The sequence below is a fragment of the Sapajus apella genome, unplaced genomic scaffold, assembly GCF_009761245.1.
Source record: "Sapajus apella isolate SASKATOON/1434 unplaced genomic scaffold, GSC_monkey_1.0 scaffold77, whole genome shotgun sequence".
Lineage (NCBI taxonomy): Eukaryota > Metazoa > Chordata > Mammalia > Primates > Cebidae > Sapajus > Sapajus apella.
The window spans coordinates 3491286-3506698 of record NW_022437017.1 but is presented as its reverse complement, the minus strand read 5'-3'; the positions used below and the strand labels follow the sequence as shown (position 1 = coordinate 3506698).

The 15413-nt window shown below is 48.1% G+C and overlaps 1 protein-coding gene across 1 annotated transcript in view; it reads right to left on the bottom strand.

The window, feature by feature from the left end:
* FBN3 (fibrillin 3) overlaps positions 1 to 15413 on the bottom strand; it is an 83134-nt gene that overhangs the window by 27210 nt on the left and 40511 nt on the right. The window contains 9 exon segments of the mRNA XM_032251953.1: positions 658 to 774; positions 1137 to 1262; positions 1575 to 1700; positions 1981 to 2106; positions 4791 to 4862; positions 9816 to 9965; positions 10940 to 11065; positions 13258 to 13383; positions 15304 to 15372. Of these exon segments, the coding sequence (XP_032107844.1) occupies positions 658 to 774; positions 1137 to 1262; positions 1575 to 1700; positions 1981 to 2106; positions 4791 to 4862; positions 9816 to 9965; positions 10940 to 11065; positions 13258 to 13383; positions 15304 to 15372 (1038 nt within the window).

Sequence of the window (15413 nt, the reverse complement as noted above, 5' to 3'; positions counted from 1 at the left end):
GGGCAGGCCAGGTAACCCACAAAACTTGAAAGGATCAAGCCTTCTTTGTACTTCTGTCCACAACTGAGTTGAGAGCATTGACTTCAACTTGAGCACTCAGTGTATAGACTGTGTATATTAGCCTTCCACCTACCTTATGAGGCAGGTGCTGATATTTTCTAATATAATCATGTAATACTATGAATTTTCCTCTAAGTGCTTCCTTAGCTGCATTCTATTATGTTCATATGTTATGCTTTCATTTTCATTCTTTTTTTTTTTTTTTTAGATGGAGTCTCACTCTGTCACCCAGGCTGGAGTGCAGTGGTGTGATCTCAGCTCACTGCAACATCTGCCTCCCGGGTTCAAGCAATTCTCCTGCCTCAGCCTCCTTAGTAGCTGGCACTACAGGTGTGTGCCACCATGCCTGCCTAATTTTTTGTGTTTTTAGTAAAGATGGGGATTCACCTTGTTAGTCAGGATGTATTTTCTTTTACTTCAACGTATTTTCTAATTCTCCTTATGATTTATTTAACTATGGATTATTTAGGAGCATGTTATTTAATTTATAAATATTTGGGGACTTTCTGGGCATCTTTCTGTGATCAAGCTCTAGATTTACTTCCTTAGGTTTTGAGAACCTACTTTGTGGCCAGCCTGCCAACTGAGCTGACTCACCCACACAATCCCCATTGTGTGTCACTACAAAGCCAGGGAAGCAGAGGCAGTTGTAGGAGCCGATGATGTTCTTGCAGGTCCCATTTCCACAAGGCTGCTGGTCACATTCGTCGATATCTACAGAAGCAAAGCCCAAAAGCCTAGCCCAGCTCACCCAGGGAATTGGGGGACTTGGGGAGTGACAGACCCGCTGGACCTAGCCCTCCTCCCCTGCACCTAGCTCTGCCTAGATGACTGAGCAGTGGCCCCTGAAGGTGAAGGCTGGGAAGTACCCCTGGTGTGATATATCACCCCCATTTACAGATGGGAAAACTGAGGCACAGGGAGGCAGATCAGTCATTTACCCAAGATCTTAATGTCAAGGCTCAAACTTGGATCTGTCTGTGAACTAGGATGGACGGAAACACCACTTCCATCCTCGGGGAGGTGTAGACCCCGGGCAGCCTGGCTTGAAAGGAGGGGGAAGATGAGGGTCTCACCCATACACAGGGTATGATCCGTAGAGGCCTGGAATCCACGGTGACACCGACACATGTAGCTGCCTTCTGTGTCCATGCAGTCGCCATGGTTACAAACATTTGGGATCTCCAGACACTCATTCCGTCCTGGGGGTGCAGACAGCATGGTGTCCCCAGGGCCCCCACCACACAGTGTTTGCCTGAGCTCTCCCCTACTGCAATAGGGAAGCCAGAACCTGCCTTGAAGTCCCCCACTCAAACTTCCACCAGGGGCGTCAGGCTGTCAGCATGGACCTGAGCTCCCACTTCTATCACTTCCTATTGGCACACTCACAATACATTTCCCACTCCCCGAATAGTACAGATAAAGGGGAAGACCCAGACAGAGCCATACCCCATCTAAGTCCCCATGGGCGACAGAGCCCAGCTCCTGCACCTCCTCCCAGGGATCCTGCTCACCCACACAAGCCCCGCCTGGTGACAGTTTGTACCCTCGGGTGCACTTGCAGCGGTAGCTGCCAGGGATGTTGATGCAGTCGGCATTCTGCTGGCAGGGACTCTCCCTGCTGCCACACTCATTGACATCTGGGCAAATACAGAAAAAGAGGTGGGGGTGACAGAGAGGCCCATCTTGACAGAATCAAACCTGAAGCCCAATTTGCTGCTTCAGAGCAGGTGGTCTCTCTGGAAGCAGCCAGAGCTGCAGTGAGGGTGGTTATATGAGATGGAGGCCCTTGGAAAGGTGTTAGCCCATTATACAGATGGGGAAAAGGAGGCTTATAGAGTGTTAGTGATGTGCCCAGATTGTGCAGTGGGTGACATGCATCCCACCCAGACCCCAGGGAGGAACAGGGAGAGGTGGCACCTTCACAAGTCAGCAGGATGCTGTTGTAGTTGAAGCCTGTGGGGCACTCGCAGTGGAAGCTCCCGATCTGGTTGATGCAGATGCCATTGGCACAGATGGCGGGGATCTCTCCACACTCATCAATGTCTGCAGAGGGCATCTGCCATCAGGGGCAGCCCAGCCCCTTGGGACTTCCAGCAACCCTGAGCGAAGGGACCCACTAGTCCTGCAGTCTAGTTGAGGATGTTGTGACCACAAACCAGCACACATTCACAAAAATCTTGCTGTGGCCGAAGTACATCCACTCACACCAGAAAGAGATCAGGATGTGGGAGGAAAGACAAGAGCAGAGAGAGAGTGTGTGTTTTTCCCAATTGAAAATGTTCCTGACCCAGCAACCCTGATGGAAAGTAACAGCCCTAAGTGTGAGCAGGACAGTGGTATGAGATGCTATTTAGCAAGAAACTGGAAACATCAATTGAATGCAGAGCAAAATATGGAATGTCTGTACCGTGGAATATTCTTCAGCCTTATTAAGGAATAAAGCCTGATAACACGTGACAACATGGTTGAACCCTAAAAACATTCTGCTAGGAGAAGTCAGACACAAAAGAACAAATACTGCATGGCTGCATTTAAAGGAAACATCCAGAAATAGCAAATCAATAGAGACAGAAAGTTGATTTGTGGTTGCCAGGGGCAGAAGGGAAGGGGGAAAGGAAGTGACTGCTAATAGGCACAGGGTTTACTTTTGTGTGATGAAAATGTTCTAAACTTAGATAGAGGTGATGGTTGTATAACGCTGTGAATGTACTCAAAGCCACTGAATAGGGCACTTTAAATGGGTGAAGTGTGTGGTATGTGAATTACATCTCAATAAAACAGTTATATATAAACAATATAAGTGTCCATCCATAGGGGACTGGAAACAGCCCACCTATCTATCAACAGAGGACTAGAAACAACCCAAGTGTCCATCAAAAGGGGATCTGAAACAACCTAAGTGCCCATCAGTGGGGGACCTGGGATGTATCTGCACCATGAAACACTTCCAGGAAGGGCAAAGAGAGAGGCTGCATTGCAGATAATAACCTGGCCAGTTCCTCAAGATACATTTTGGATGACAAAAGCAAGTTGTAAGCAACATATCAAACATTACATAATTTATGTAAAACGCCCCAGAAACCAACGCCATACATTTTCAGTGGGGGACCTATTATGTAATGAAGGAAGAAAAAACTAGAAAGCAATACTCCAGCCATAAAACATAAGAACGTCCAGAGAGGGAGAAAGGATCAGAGTTTAGGTAGAGATGGGAGAAGTGAGTTTTATTTGCCATGCTTTGATTTAAAAAAAAAAAATAAGGAGAATATATTCAGAGGATTAAAACAAATTAAATTAAACAGTGCATGGTTGAAATTTGGCATGCAGGTGTTAAATTGTGCAATACCTTATTAGACTTAAAAAGGAAGCATTCTGGCTGGGCAAGGTGGCTCATGCCTGTAATCCCAGCACTGTGGGAGGCTGAGGTAGGTGGATCACTTGAGGTCAGGAGTTAGAGACCAACCTGACCAACATGGTGAAACCCCATCTCTACTAAAATACAAAAATTAGCCAGGCATGGTGGCAGGTGCCTATAATGTTAGCTACTCGGGGGGCTGAAGCAGGGCAATCGCTTGAACCCAGGAGGCGGAGGTTGCAGTGAGCTGAGATCACACCATTGCACTCCAGCCTGGGCAATAAAACTGAAACTCCATCTCAAAAAAAAAAGGATTGTGGGGAGCAATTTGACACAAACTACAGCCTAAGTGTCCATCAAAAGGGGACTGGAAACAATCTAAGTGTCCATCAGTGGGGGACTGGAAACAACCTAAGTGTCCATCAGTGGGGGACTGGAAACAACGTAAGTGTCCATCAGTGGGGGACTGGAAACAACCTAAGTGTCTATCAATGGGGGACTGCAATTTGACATAAACTACAACACGGATGCACCTTGAGACGTTATGGTCAGTGAAATAAGCCAGACACAAAAGGACAAATCTTATGCGGTTCCACTCACAGGAGGTCCCTAGAATCATCAGATTCGCAGAGTCAGAAAGTAGAATGGTGGGTTCCAGGGGCTGGAAGGGGAATGGGGAGTGAATGTTTCATGGAGACAGAGTTTCGGTTGGAGAAGATGAGAAAGTTCTGGAGGTGATGGTGGCGATAGCTTGCAAAACAAGGCAAGCGCACTTACTGCCGCTGAACTGCACACTTAAAAATAGTTCAAATGGTAATTTTTTTTTCTGGCGGCAAAGAAAAAAAAATTCTCACTCTATCCCCAAGGCTGGAGTGCAGTGGTGAGATCTCGGCTCACTGCAACCTATGCTTCCTGGGTTCAAGTGATTCTCATGCCTCAGCCTCCTCAGTAGCTGAAATTACAGGATCCTGCCACCATGCCCAGCTAATTTTTGTATTTTTAGTAGAGACAGGGTTTCACCATGTTGGCCAGGCTGGTTTCAATCTCCTGACCTCAGTTGGTTCATCCACCTTGCCCTTCCAAAGTGCTGGAATTACAGGTGTGAGCCACCATGCCTGGCTCAAATGGTAAATTTTATGTTGCATATATTTTACCATCATTGAAAAAAATGGGTAACAGTTTAATAAAAATAGTGTTATTCTTTTTTTTTTTTTTTTTTAGTATTTTTGATTCCTGGGGAGTTGAAGGTGTTTGGGGTGAGGAGGAGGGAAGGATGGAAGGACAAGAGCTGTGGGGAGGGGCAGGGCGGGGCACAAAGAAGCAGACCCCGGTTGATGGTTGCCCAGAGACGGAGCAGGGACTGCTCACTCACCAAGGGGCTTCCCCGTGTGGATGTCAATGGTGAATCCGGGGGCCTGGTTTCCGCACAGGATCTGGTAGTCAGCTGTGGAAAGGGGAACAGAGCTGAGTCTGGGGCTGCAGGCCTGACAGACTCCCCACCTGGAGGGGACACCTCATCCCTGGAGCCCAGCTCTCACGTGGCCACCTTGAACTTTTTTGGCTCTCCCACCTTTCCCTCCTTCTACTTTTTTGGTTTTTTTCTGAGACAAAGTCTCACTCTGTCACCCAGGTTGCAGTGTGCAGTGGTGCAATCACAGCTCACTGCAACCTCAACCTCCCTGGCTCAGGTGATCCTCCCACCTCAGCCTCCCAAGTGGCTGGGATGACAGGCATGCGCCACCATACCTGGCTAATTTTTGTATTTTTAGTAGAGACGGAGTTTCACTATGTTGCCCAGGCTGGCCTCAAATTCCTGGGCCCAAGTGATCTGCAATCTGCCTACCTCAGCCTCCCAAAGTGCTGGGATTACAAGTGTGAGCCCCCACACCTGGTGTCCTTCTTCCTCTTCGGCCAGCACTGGAATAAACGCTTTCCACCACACAGACAGGACGTCCCCCATCTGTTTCCTGTATGGGCACCACTAACCATGCTCACCGTCCTCACCAGGAAATTCAGACTCCTCAGTTTGAACCTCAAGAGCTTCCCCCAAACCCACCCATGTCCCCACTTTCCCTCTACCTGGGACACCTGCATTCTCGCTGCACCAATGTACATGCACATCTGAATGCAACCTGTTCCGCCATGACACCACACCTTTGTCCAGGCCGTTCCATCTGCTTAGAGCATCCTTCTCCCCTCACCTTCCCTAATGAAGCCCACTTGAGCCTTGAGGTCTCCGGGCAGCCAATGGGAGCCTCCCCCGACTGGCCCTGGCCCTGGGCAGTGAGTGGCACCACCTTTGGGCTTCCTGAGTGATTCACTCACCAATTAATTCCTGATAAAGATGCTACTCAGATGCTGCCTGCCTGACATGCCCTGGTGGGGCCGTAGTTCCTAGAGCCGCCTACAGATGTGGGCAGGCACCTGGCCAGTGCCATGTTGCCACCTTTCCCTGGGTCCCTGTCCTAGCCCTTAATCACACTTCTGCCTTTGTGATGAGACCAATCTCAGCAGCCCCTCGGGTGGTGTGGACTTAGCTGTGTCATATCCTACCTGTATGTCAGACTCAGAGGCACAAGATTGGGGCAGGTATCTAAGTCCCAGTACAGAACTTGTGGGTGGCATCTGATCTGTCTCAACTACTCCATGATCAGAACCTCCTGTGAGCAGCTTCCTTCCAGACCGCACAGCATGGCAGGAAGGGCTGAGTCCTCCTTAGACTCATTCCCTGGAACTCAGCACAGGGTCTGGCATTCAGAGATATTCCACAATGATCCTTCCTTGTCAGACTGTGCACTGGACTGAGCAATGTCCCCCTGATAATTCACATCCACTTGGAACCTCTGAATGTGACCTTATTTAGAAACAGGAACTTTGCAGATATAATCAAGAGGAGGTTGTCCTGAAGTAGGGCAGGCCTCAAATCCAGGGACTGATGTTCCCACGAGAAAAGGGAGACCCTGGGAGAAGAAGCCATGTAACGACAAAGGTCCAGTGGGGGGCTGGAAAACAACCTAAGTGTCTATCAGTGGGGGATGGAAAATAACTAAATGTTCATCAATAGGGGACTAGGAACAACCTAAATGTCTATCAATGAGGGACTTGGAAACAACCTGAGCGTCTATCAGTGGAGGACTGGAAACAACCTAAGTGTCCACCAGTGGGGGACAGAAAACAACCTAAATGTCCATCAATAGGGGACTAGAAACAACCTAAATGTCTATCAATGGGGAACTTGGAAACAACTTAAGAGTTTATCATTGGAGAACTGGAAACAAACTCAGTGTTCATCAGTGGAGGATGGAAAACAACCTAAGCGTCCATCAATAGGGAACTAATAACAACCTAAATGTCTATCAATGAGGGATTTGAAAACAACCTGAGTTTATCATTGGGGGACTGGAAACAAACTAAGTGTCCATCAGCGGGGGACTAGAAACAACCTAAATGTTCATAAGTAGTAGACTCAGAACAATCTGTCTATCTATAGGGGACTGGAAACAACCTAAGTGTCCATCAGTAAGGGACTGGAGGCTGGGTGCAGTGGCTCACACCTGTAATCCCAGCGCTTTGGGAGGCCGAGGTGAGCAGATCACCTGAGGTCAGGAATTCCAGACCAGCCTGGCCCAAATGGTGAAACCATGTCTCTATTATAAATACAAAAATTAGTCAGGCATGGCGGCACACACCTGTAATCCCAGCTACTCAGGAGGCTGAGACAGGAGAATCGCTTGAAGCCAGGAGGCAGAGGTTGCAGTGAGCCAAGATCACACCACTGCACACCAGGTTGGATGACAGAGAGAGACTCTCTTTAAAAAAAAAAAAAAAAGTGACTGGAAACAACCTAACTGTCCATGAGTGGGGGACTAGAAACAGACTAAGTGTCCAATAGGGGACTGGAAACAGCCTAAGTTGTCTATCAATGGGGAACTGGAGACAATCTAAGCATCTATCAGTAGGAGACTGGAAACAAACTATATGTCCATCAGTGGGAAACTGGAAACAACCTAAGTGTCCATCAATAAGGGACTGGAAACAATCTAACTGTCCATCAGTGGGGGACTAGAAACAACCTAAGTGTCCATTGGTGGGGGACTGGGAACAACCTAAGTGTCCATCAGTAGGGACTGGAAAGAACGAGCTATAAGCCAAGGAATGCCAAAGAACATCTGGAGCCACCAGAAGCTGGAAGAGGCAAGGAAGGATTCTCTACTAGAGCCTTACAGGGAGCATGGCCCTGCTAACACCTTGATTTCCAGCATCTCCAGAACTTGGATGAATAAATGTCTCATTTTTAGGTTTTATTTATTTTTTGGAGACAGGGTCTTGCTATGTGGCCCAGGCTGGAGTGCAGTGGCATGATCTCAGCTCACTGCAACCTCTGCCTCCCAGGTTCAAGCAATTCTCCTGCCTCAGACTCCCTAGTAGCTGGGAATACAGGCATGTGCCACCACATCTGACTAATTTCTGTATTTTCAGAAGAGATGGGGTTTTTTGCAATATTGGCCAGGCTGGTCTCAAAATCCTGACCTCAGGTGATCTGCCCACCTTGGTCTCCCAAAATGCTGGTATTACAGGCATGAGCCACCACACCTGGATCTTTTTTTTTTTTTTTTTTAAGAGACAAGAGTCAGGCCAGGTGCGGTGGCTCTTGCCTTTAATCCCAGCACCTTGGGAGGCCGAGGTGGGCAGATTACCTGAGGCCAGGAGTTTGAGACCAGCCTGGCCAACACAATGAAACCCCCATATCTACTAAAAATAAAAAAAAACTAGTTGGACATGGTGGTGCACACCTGTAATCCCAGCTACTTGGGAGACTGAGGCACAAGAATTGCTTGAACCTGGGAGGCGGATGTTGCAGTGAGCTGGGATTGTGCCACTGCACTCTAGCCTGGGTGACAGAATGAGACTCCATCTCAAAAAAAGAAAAAAACAGACAGGGTCTCACAAGGGCATGATCACAGCTCACTACAACCTCCAATGCCTGGACCCAAGTGATCCTCCCACCTCAGCCTCCAAAGTAGCTGGGATTATAGGCATGAGCCACAACATCAGGTTTTTAAAGCCACCTAGTTTGCAGTAATGTTCTGCAGCAGGCCTGGGAAATGAATATAGCTGTAAAGCCCTGGATGCCCCCTTCCCATCACTGCCCCACTCCTGAAGCTCTTTCTTGTGTCTGGGCTGGCTGCTAGATCATTCCAACAGGTCTCATTCCTGCTGTCAACACACTGCTGTTCGGTCCTGCCTCCAGGCCTTGGGTCCTGCTGTGCCCCTGCCCAGAACACCTTCCCTCAACCTGACCGATGTTCCCATCAGGGTCCCAATCTTGGCTCTGAGCTTCTCCAGGTCTTTACCTTCCCCAGCCCAGGGGGTCTATGGTCTCTCTAACCAGCTGTGCTTTCCTCCCTACCCTGGGACATTCACCAACTCCCTCCAACCCCACCTCACCCCACCCCCAGCTAGTACTGTGAGTCTTCAAGGGCCTTTCCCACCAATGAAAATGCCATTGATCCATCCTGAATTCTCAAAATCTACAAAATGGAAGAAAAGCTGCCTTGCCCACTTTAAAGTATCACTTTCCATACATGGGGACTGACACAGTTTGGCTGTGTCCCCACCTAAATCTCATCTTGAACTGTAGCTCCCATATCCTCACGTGTTGTGGGAGGGACCTGGTGGGAAGTAATTGAATCACGGGAGCAGGTTTTTCTGTGCTGTTCTCATGATACTTGCAATAGTGAATAAGTCTTGTGAGATCTGATAGTTTTATAAAGGGCCATTCCCCTGCACATACTCTTTTGCCTGCCACAATGTAAGATGTGCTTCTCCTCCTTCACCGTCTGCCATGATTGTGAGGACTTCCCAGACATGTGAAACTATGAGTCCATTAAACCTCTTTTTTTTTTTTTGAGACAGTCTTGTTCTGTCTCCCAGGCTGGAGTGCGGTGGCATGATCTCAGCTCACTGCAACCTCCACCTCCTGGGTTCAAGTGATTCTCCTGCCTGAGCCTCCCAAACAGCTGGGATTACAGGCCTGCACCACCAGGCCCAGCTAATTTTTTTTTTGTATTTTTAGTAGAGACAGGGATTCACCACGTTGGCCAGGCTGGTCTTGAACTCCTGACCTCAAGTGATCCACCCGCCTCAGCCTCTCAAAGTGCTGGGATTACAGGCATAAGCTACCACGTCTGGCCAAACCTCTTTTTCTTTGTAAATTACCTAGTATCGAATATTTCTTCATAGCAGTGTGAGAATGTACTAACAGAGGGACATAACTTCAACTTTCTGGTTCTTATCAGAACAAGGAGAATTAATCTAAGAGGCCTGAGAGCACTGTGTTTTCTTAACATTAGCAAGGAGAGGCCAGGCTGGAAGGAAGGCTGTGGGGGTTACTCACGGGTGGTGGGAGTGGGACAGGCCTCACAGGGTCTATTCCAGGCCTGGCCAATGTTGTAGGAGCAGCAGCACATCTTCTGGGTCACGTTGAAGGCCAGCTCATTTTGACAAGTGCCATTATAGTGCCGGAAGCAGACACTCTTCCTCATATCTGTAGTTGGGGTAAGGGAGAAGAACGTGGGTAAGGGTCACCTAAATCAGTGGAAGAGGGAGCCGAAGACACAGAAACTCATTCACTGATTCATTTGAAGATTACTGGCTTGGCTGGTTGTGGTCACTCACGCTTTTAATCCCAGCACTTTGGGAGGCAGAGGCAGGAGGATCCCTTGAGGTCAGGAGTTTGAGACCAGCCTGGCCAATATGGCGAAACCCTGTCTCTACTGAAAATACAAAAATTAGCCGGGCATGGTGGTACACACCTGTAATCCCAGTTACTTGGGAGGGTGAGACAGGAGAACTGCTTGAACCTGGGAGGTGGAGGTTGCAGTGAGCCAAGACTGTGCCACTGCACTCCAGCCTGGGCAACAGAGCAAGACTACATCTCAAAAAATCAGAAACAGCTGGGTGCGGTGGCTCACACCTGTAATCCCAGCATTTTTGGAGACTGAGGCAGGTGAATCACAAGGTCAAGAGATCAAGACCATCCTGGCCAACATGGTAAAACCCTGTCTCTACTGAAAATACAAAAATTAGCTGGGTGTGGTGGCAGATGCCTATAGTCCCAGCTACTCAGGAGGCTGAGGCAGGAGAATCGCTTGAACCCGGGAGGCAGAGGTTGCAGTGAGCTGAGATCGTGCCACTGCACTTCCAGACTGGCAACGGAGTAAGACTCCATCTCAGAAAAAACAACCATAACAACAACAACAACAACAAAAAGACTACGGCTTGGTGTCTCTCCCCCAACACACTTGGGGCGTCATTCAGTTTTTCAGCCTTTTTGATCAGTGTATAACCTGAGGAACTGTTCATGGCAGCTTTGAGCTGCAGCTTTGCTTACTGCTACATATCAGCATTTCATATATGCTTATCCTTCCTCTCCATAGGCGTGAAGGCTCCCAGGACTTCCTCCCATACCCAGGTGCTGCTGCTGGGACTGCCAGTTCCCTAGGTCGTCACGCTTCTTACCCATGCAGTTGTTGCCACCATTGACTTGGAGGTACTCTGCAGGGCAGACACAGGTGTAGTTCCCCAGGGTGTTGTAGCAGGTGCCAGGGCCACAGATGCCCGAATGAGTGTAGCATTCGTCAATATCTACGGGGAAAGGGGGGTGGAGGGGAACAGCGGGCAGTGTCCAGGAATTGTCTGAATAACTCCCCGCCAGAGACCCGGCAAGGCCAGTTCATCAGGGACTTGAGTTCGGTTTCAAAATCAGCTTAAAACGCACACATATCTTAGTGATGAAGAAAGATATAGTATGGGCCAGGTGTGATGACTCATGCCTGTAATCTCAGCACTTTGTGATGCTGAGGTGGGAGGATCATTTGAGCACAGAGTTTGAGACCAATCTGGGCAACATAGCAAGACCCCATCTCTACTAAAAATTTAAAAAATTAGCTGGGCATGGTGGTGTATGCCTGCAGTCCCAGCCACTGGGGAGGCTGAGGCAGGAGGATCACTTGAGTTCAGAAGGTTAAGGTTGCAGTGAGCCCTGATCATGCCTCTGCACTCCAGTCTGGGTGCAGAATGAGATCCTGGCTCTAAAAAACAAAACAAAGAAAAACAATATGACATTAAGTGGGGAAAAAAACGTTTACAAAATAACCCCAGTGCTTTGGGAGGTCAAGGCAGGAGGATCATTTGAGGCCAAGAGTTTGAGACCAGTCTGGGTAACATGTCTACAAAAAATAAAAATTAAATTGGTCATGGTGGCACACACCTGTGGTCCCAGCTACTTGAGAGGCAGAGATTGGAGGATCACCTGAGTCCAGGAGGCCGAGACTACAGTGAGCTCTGATTACACCATTGCACTCCAGCCTGGACAACAGAGTAAGACAGTGGCTCTAAAAAATTTAATAAAAATAAAGCTAATGACGTTACTGCTTCTATTAGGAACAAAATGACCTGAGTTCATGAGTCAGTTTTACTATCACTAAGAATGGATCAACCATGTCTTCCTAATATGATATGATAGAAAGCAAGAACGTTATGGATAAAGTATTCTTTGGAAAATGAAATGGATTCTCAATCTGATCAATACTCTAGTTCAGGGGCAGTAAACTTTTTCTATAAAGGGCCAGATCATTTTGGTTTTGCGGACCAAACTACAGTGTGTCGTGATTATTCAATCTGCCAGTGTAGCAAAAGAGCAGACACAAACAATATGTAAACACACTGTGGCATTCATTGGCTGTACTCCAAGTAAATTTTATGTATGGACCCCTGAAATTTGAATTTTATATAACCCTTCCTTCCTTCCTTCCTTCCTTCCTTCCTTCCTTCCTTCCTTCCTTTTCTTTTCTTTCTTTCTCTTTCCCTTTCTTTCTTTCTCTTTTTCTTTCTCTTTCTTTCTTTCTTTTCTTTCCTTCCCTTCCCTTCCCTCCCTCCCTCCCTCCCTCCCTCCCTCCCTTCCTTCCTTCCTTCCTTCTCTCTCTCTCTCTCTCTTTCATTCATTCTGATAGGGTCTTGCTCTGTCATCCAGGCTGGAGTACAATGGCGCAATCACAACTCACTACAGCCTCTACCTCCAGGGCTCAAGTGGTCCTCCTGTCTCAGCCTCCCAAGTAGCTGGGATTACAGGCGTGAGTCACCAAACTGAGCTAATTTTTTAATTTTTTGTAGAGACAAGGTCTTGCCATGTTGTCCAGGGGGGTCTTGAACTCCTAACCTCAAGCAATCCTCCCACTTCAGCCTCCCAAAGTACTGGGATTACCAGTGCGAGCTGCCACACACCCAGCCTTGAATTTCATAAAATTTTCATGTGTCACAAAATATTATTCTTCTTTTGGTTTCTTCAACCATTTGAAAAAAATGTAATAAAGTATTCTTAGCTAGCATGCAAAAATAGGTGGTGGTATATTAGCATGCTAAGAGCGATGTCACCAAAAATAGCAGAGGAGGGAACTCCAGAGCTCCATTCCTCCACAAAAGCAGCTATTGAGCTGGCAAAAACAGACAAAAATCAACTTTTGCAGAACTCTGGAATCTGGTCAAAAGCTTACAACCACCAAAGACGTGGTGAAGAAAGAAGTTGCTGTACTTTGGCAAGAGAGTGTCGTGGTGTTTTAAGGGCCTGCCTACCATCCCCCACGCCACAGATCCACAGCAGCCATGAACATCTTAAAAGCAGCAATAGGGAAGTGACAGATCGTGACAAAAGAGGAAGCAGGGGAGCAAAGGCCTTTCCATGAGGCCTTTCCTCCTCGACCCTCGTGAGGCTTGGAAGGGCAGGAAGGCAGGGAGAGAGGGGAAGACCCTGATCCACCCCAAAGGCAGTCCACGCTCACCCTCACAGATGCGTGTGTGCTCACTGAGGTGGTAGCCAGGTGGGCACTCACACTGGAAGCTGCCAAAGGTGTTGACACAGTCACCCCCCTGACACAGCCCTGGCAGCTCTTGGCACTCGTTGATGTCTGTCAGGAAGTAAGGAAGCCATGCTTGGGAGCTAAACCCATGTAGAGGACTTAGGGGGCACTCACACCATGCTCTGGGATGTCCAGGTCCCTCTCGAGGATCCCCAAGAGCTGTCCCATGGCTGATAGACATTTGAAGGGTCTATCCTGATGGCTGGACACAGACTCTCTTGAGTTAATGTTGCCCTAAATTCAACTCCATTCCCTTCATCTGTTATTCCATTCTCCCGTCCACCACATAGTTTTCTCTAGTTAGAGGAATAGATAGCCTTCTTCCTCCAAATAGAGGATAGTCTTCTCCAATCTCATCACTCCCTATGGAAAGGATGGATGGGAGGATGGATGAATGGATGGATGAGTGGATGGATGCATGGACATGAAAACAGTGGATGGGTAAATAAGCAAGTGGTTAATGAATCAGATGATGAGTGGGTGGATAGTAAGGTAGATGGATAGGTGAGTAGATAAATGGGTAAATGGGTGGATAAGTGGATGGATGGATAAACGGAGGATGGGGGATGAATGGATGAATATATGGGGGTGGACGATGGATGGAAGGATGGATGAATGGAGGGAATAGAAAGGGAGTAGGGAACGGGTGGATGGGAGATGTGTGGATGAATGAATGGATGGATGGATGTATTGAGGATGGATGGGTAAATGGGAGACAGATGGATGGGTGAATAGATGGATAAAAGAATGAGAGATAGATGGGTGGGAGATGGATGGAAGAATGGGAAATAGGTTAAGGATGGACAGATGGTGGCAAGATGAAGAACGGGGAATGGATGGATACAAGAATAGCAGAGGGATGAGTGGGGGATGGATGAATGGGTGGATGGAACATAGTTGGATGGAAGGATGGAGGGATGGATGGAAGGAAGGATGAATGGAAGGATGGATGAATGGGCAGACAAAGGATAGTTGGATGGAAGTTTAGAAGGAAGGACAGATGAATGGGAAGATGGAGGATGGTTGGGTGGAAGAATGGATGGATGGAAGGATGGGTGGATGGAAGGATAGACAGAAGGATGGGGGATAGACAGAAGGATGGAGAATTGATGAAGGGTGGGGGATAAAGGGGTGCATGGATGGATAGAAGATAGGAGAGAAATGAGTGGGGGATGGATGAATGGGTAGATGGAGGATGGTTGGATGGGTGGAAGGATGGATAGATGAAAGGATGGGTGGAAGGATAGATGAATGGATGGATGGATGGAAGGATGGGTGGATGGAAGGATGAATGGAAGAAAAATGGGGGATGATGCAAGAATGGGGGATAGACAAAGGATGGGGGATGAATGGGCGAATAGGTGGATGGATAGAAGGATAGGAGAGGGATGAGCAGGGGTTGAATGAGTGGGTAGATGGAGGATGGTTGGATGGAAGGATGGAAGGAAGGATGGATGAATGGGTACATAGAGGATGGCTGGATGGAAGAATGGATGGAAGAATGAGCAGAGGATAGGTGGATGGATGGAAGGATGGATGGATGGATGAATGGGTGGAAGGATGGATGAATGGGTGGAAGGATGGATGGATGGATGGACAGATAGATGGAAGGATGGAAGGATGAATGAGTAGGAGGATGGATGAATGGGTGGAAGGATGGATGGATGGATGGATGGAAGGATGGGTGGCTGGAAGGATGAATGGACAAAAGAATGGAGGATGGATGGAAGAATGGGGGACAGATGAAAGGATCAATAAACCAACAAGTGGAAGAAATGGCTGAAAGAATAGATAAAAAATTCAACACAAACTAAAAGCATACTGTGGTCCTGCTGCCTAGCCTCCAAGTGGGAAGATCTGCCCCACCCCAGGACAAAACTGCTCAACTCTGCACTTTGGTGAGGTGGAGATGAGAGAAAAGTCAGTCTCTAGGCAGACAGGTGGGTGGATGGTCTGCCAGGAACTCACCTTCCAGAATTACAGTGACAGGGTTAGGCTGGAAGCCCTCACCACCCGGGCACAGGGTTCTGTACTCAGCTGTAAGGGAAACAGGCTCCTGTGAGGTGGGGTATTTGGGC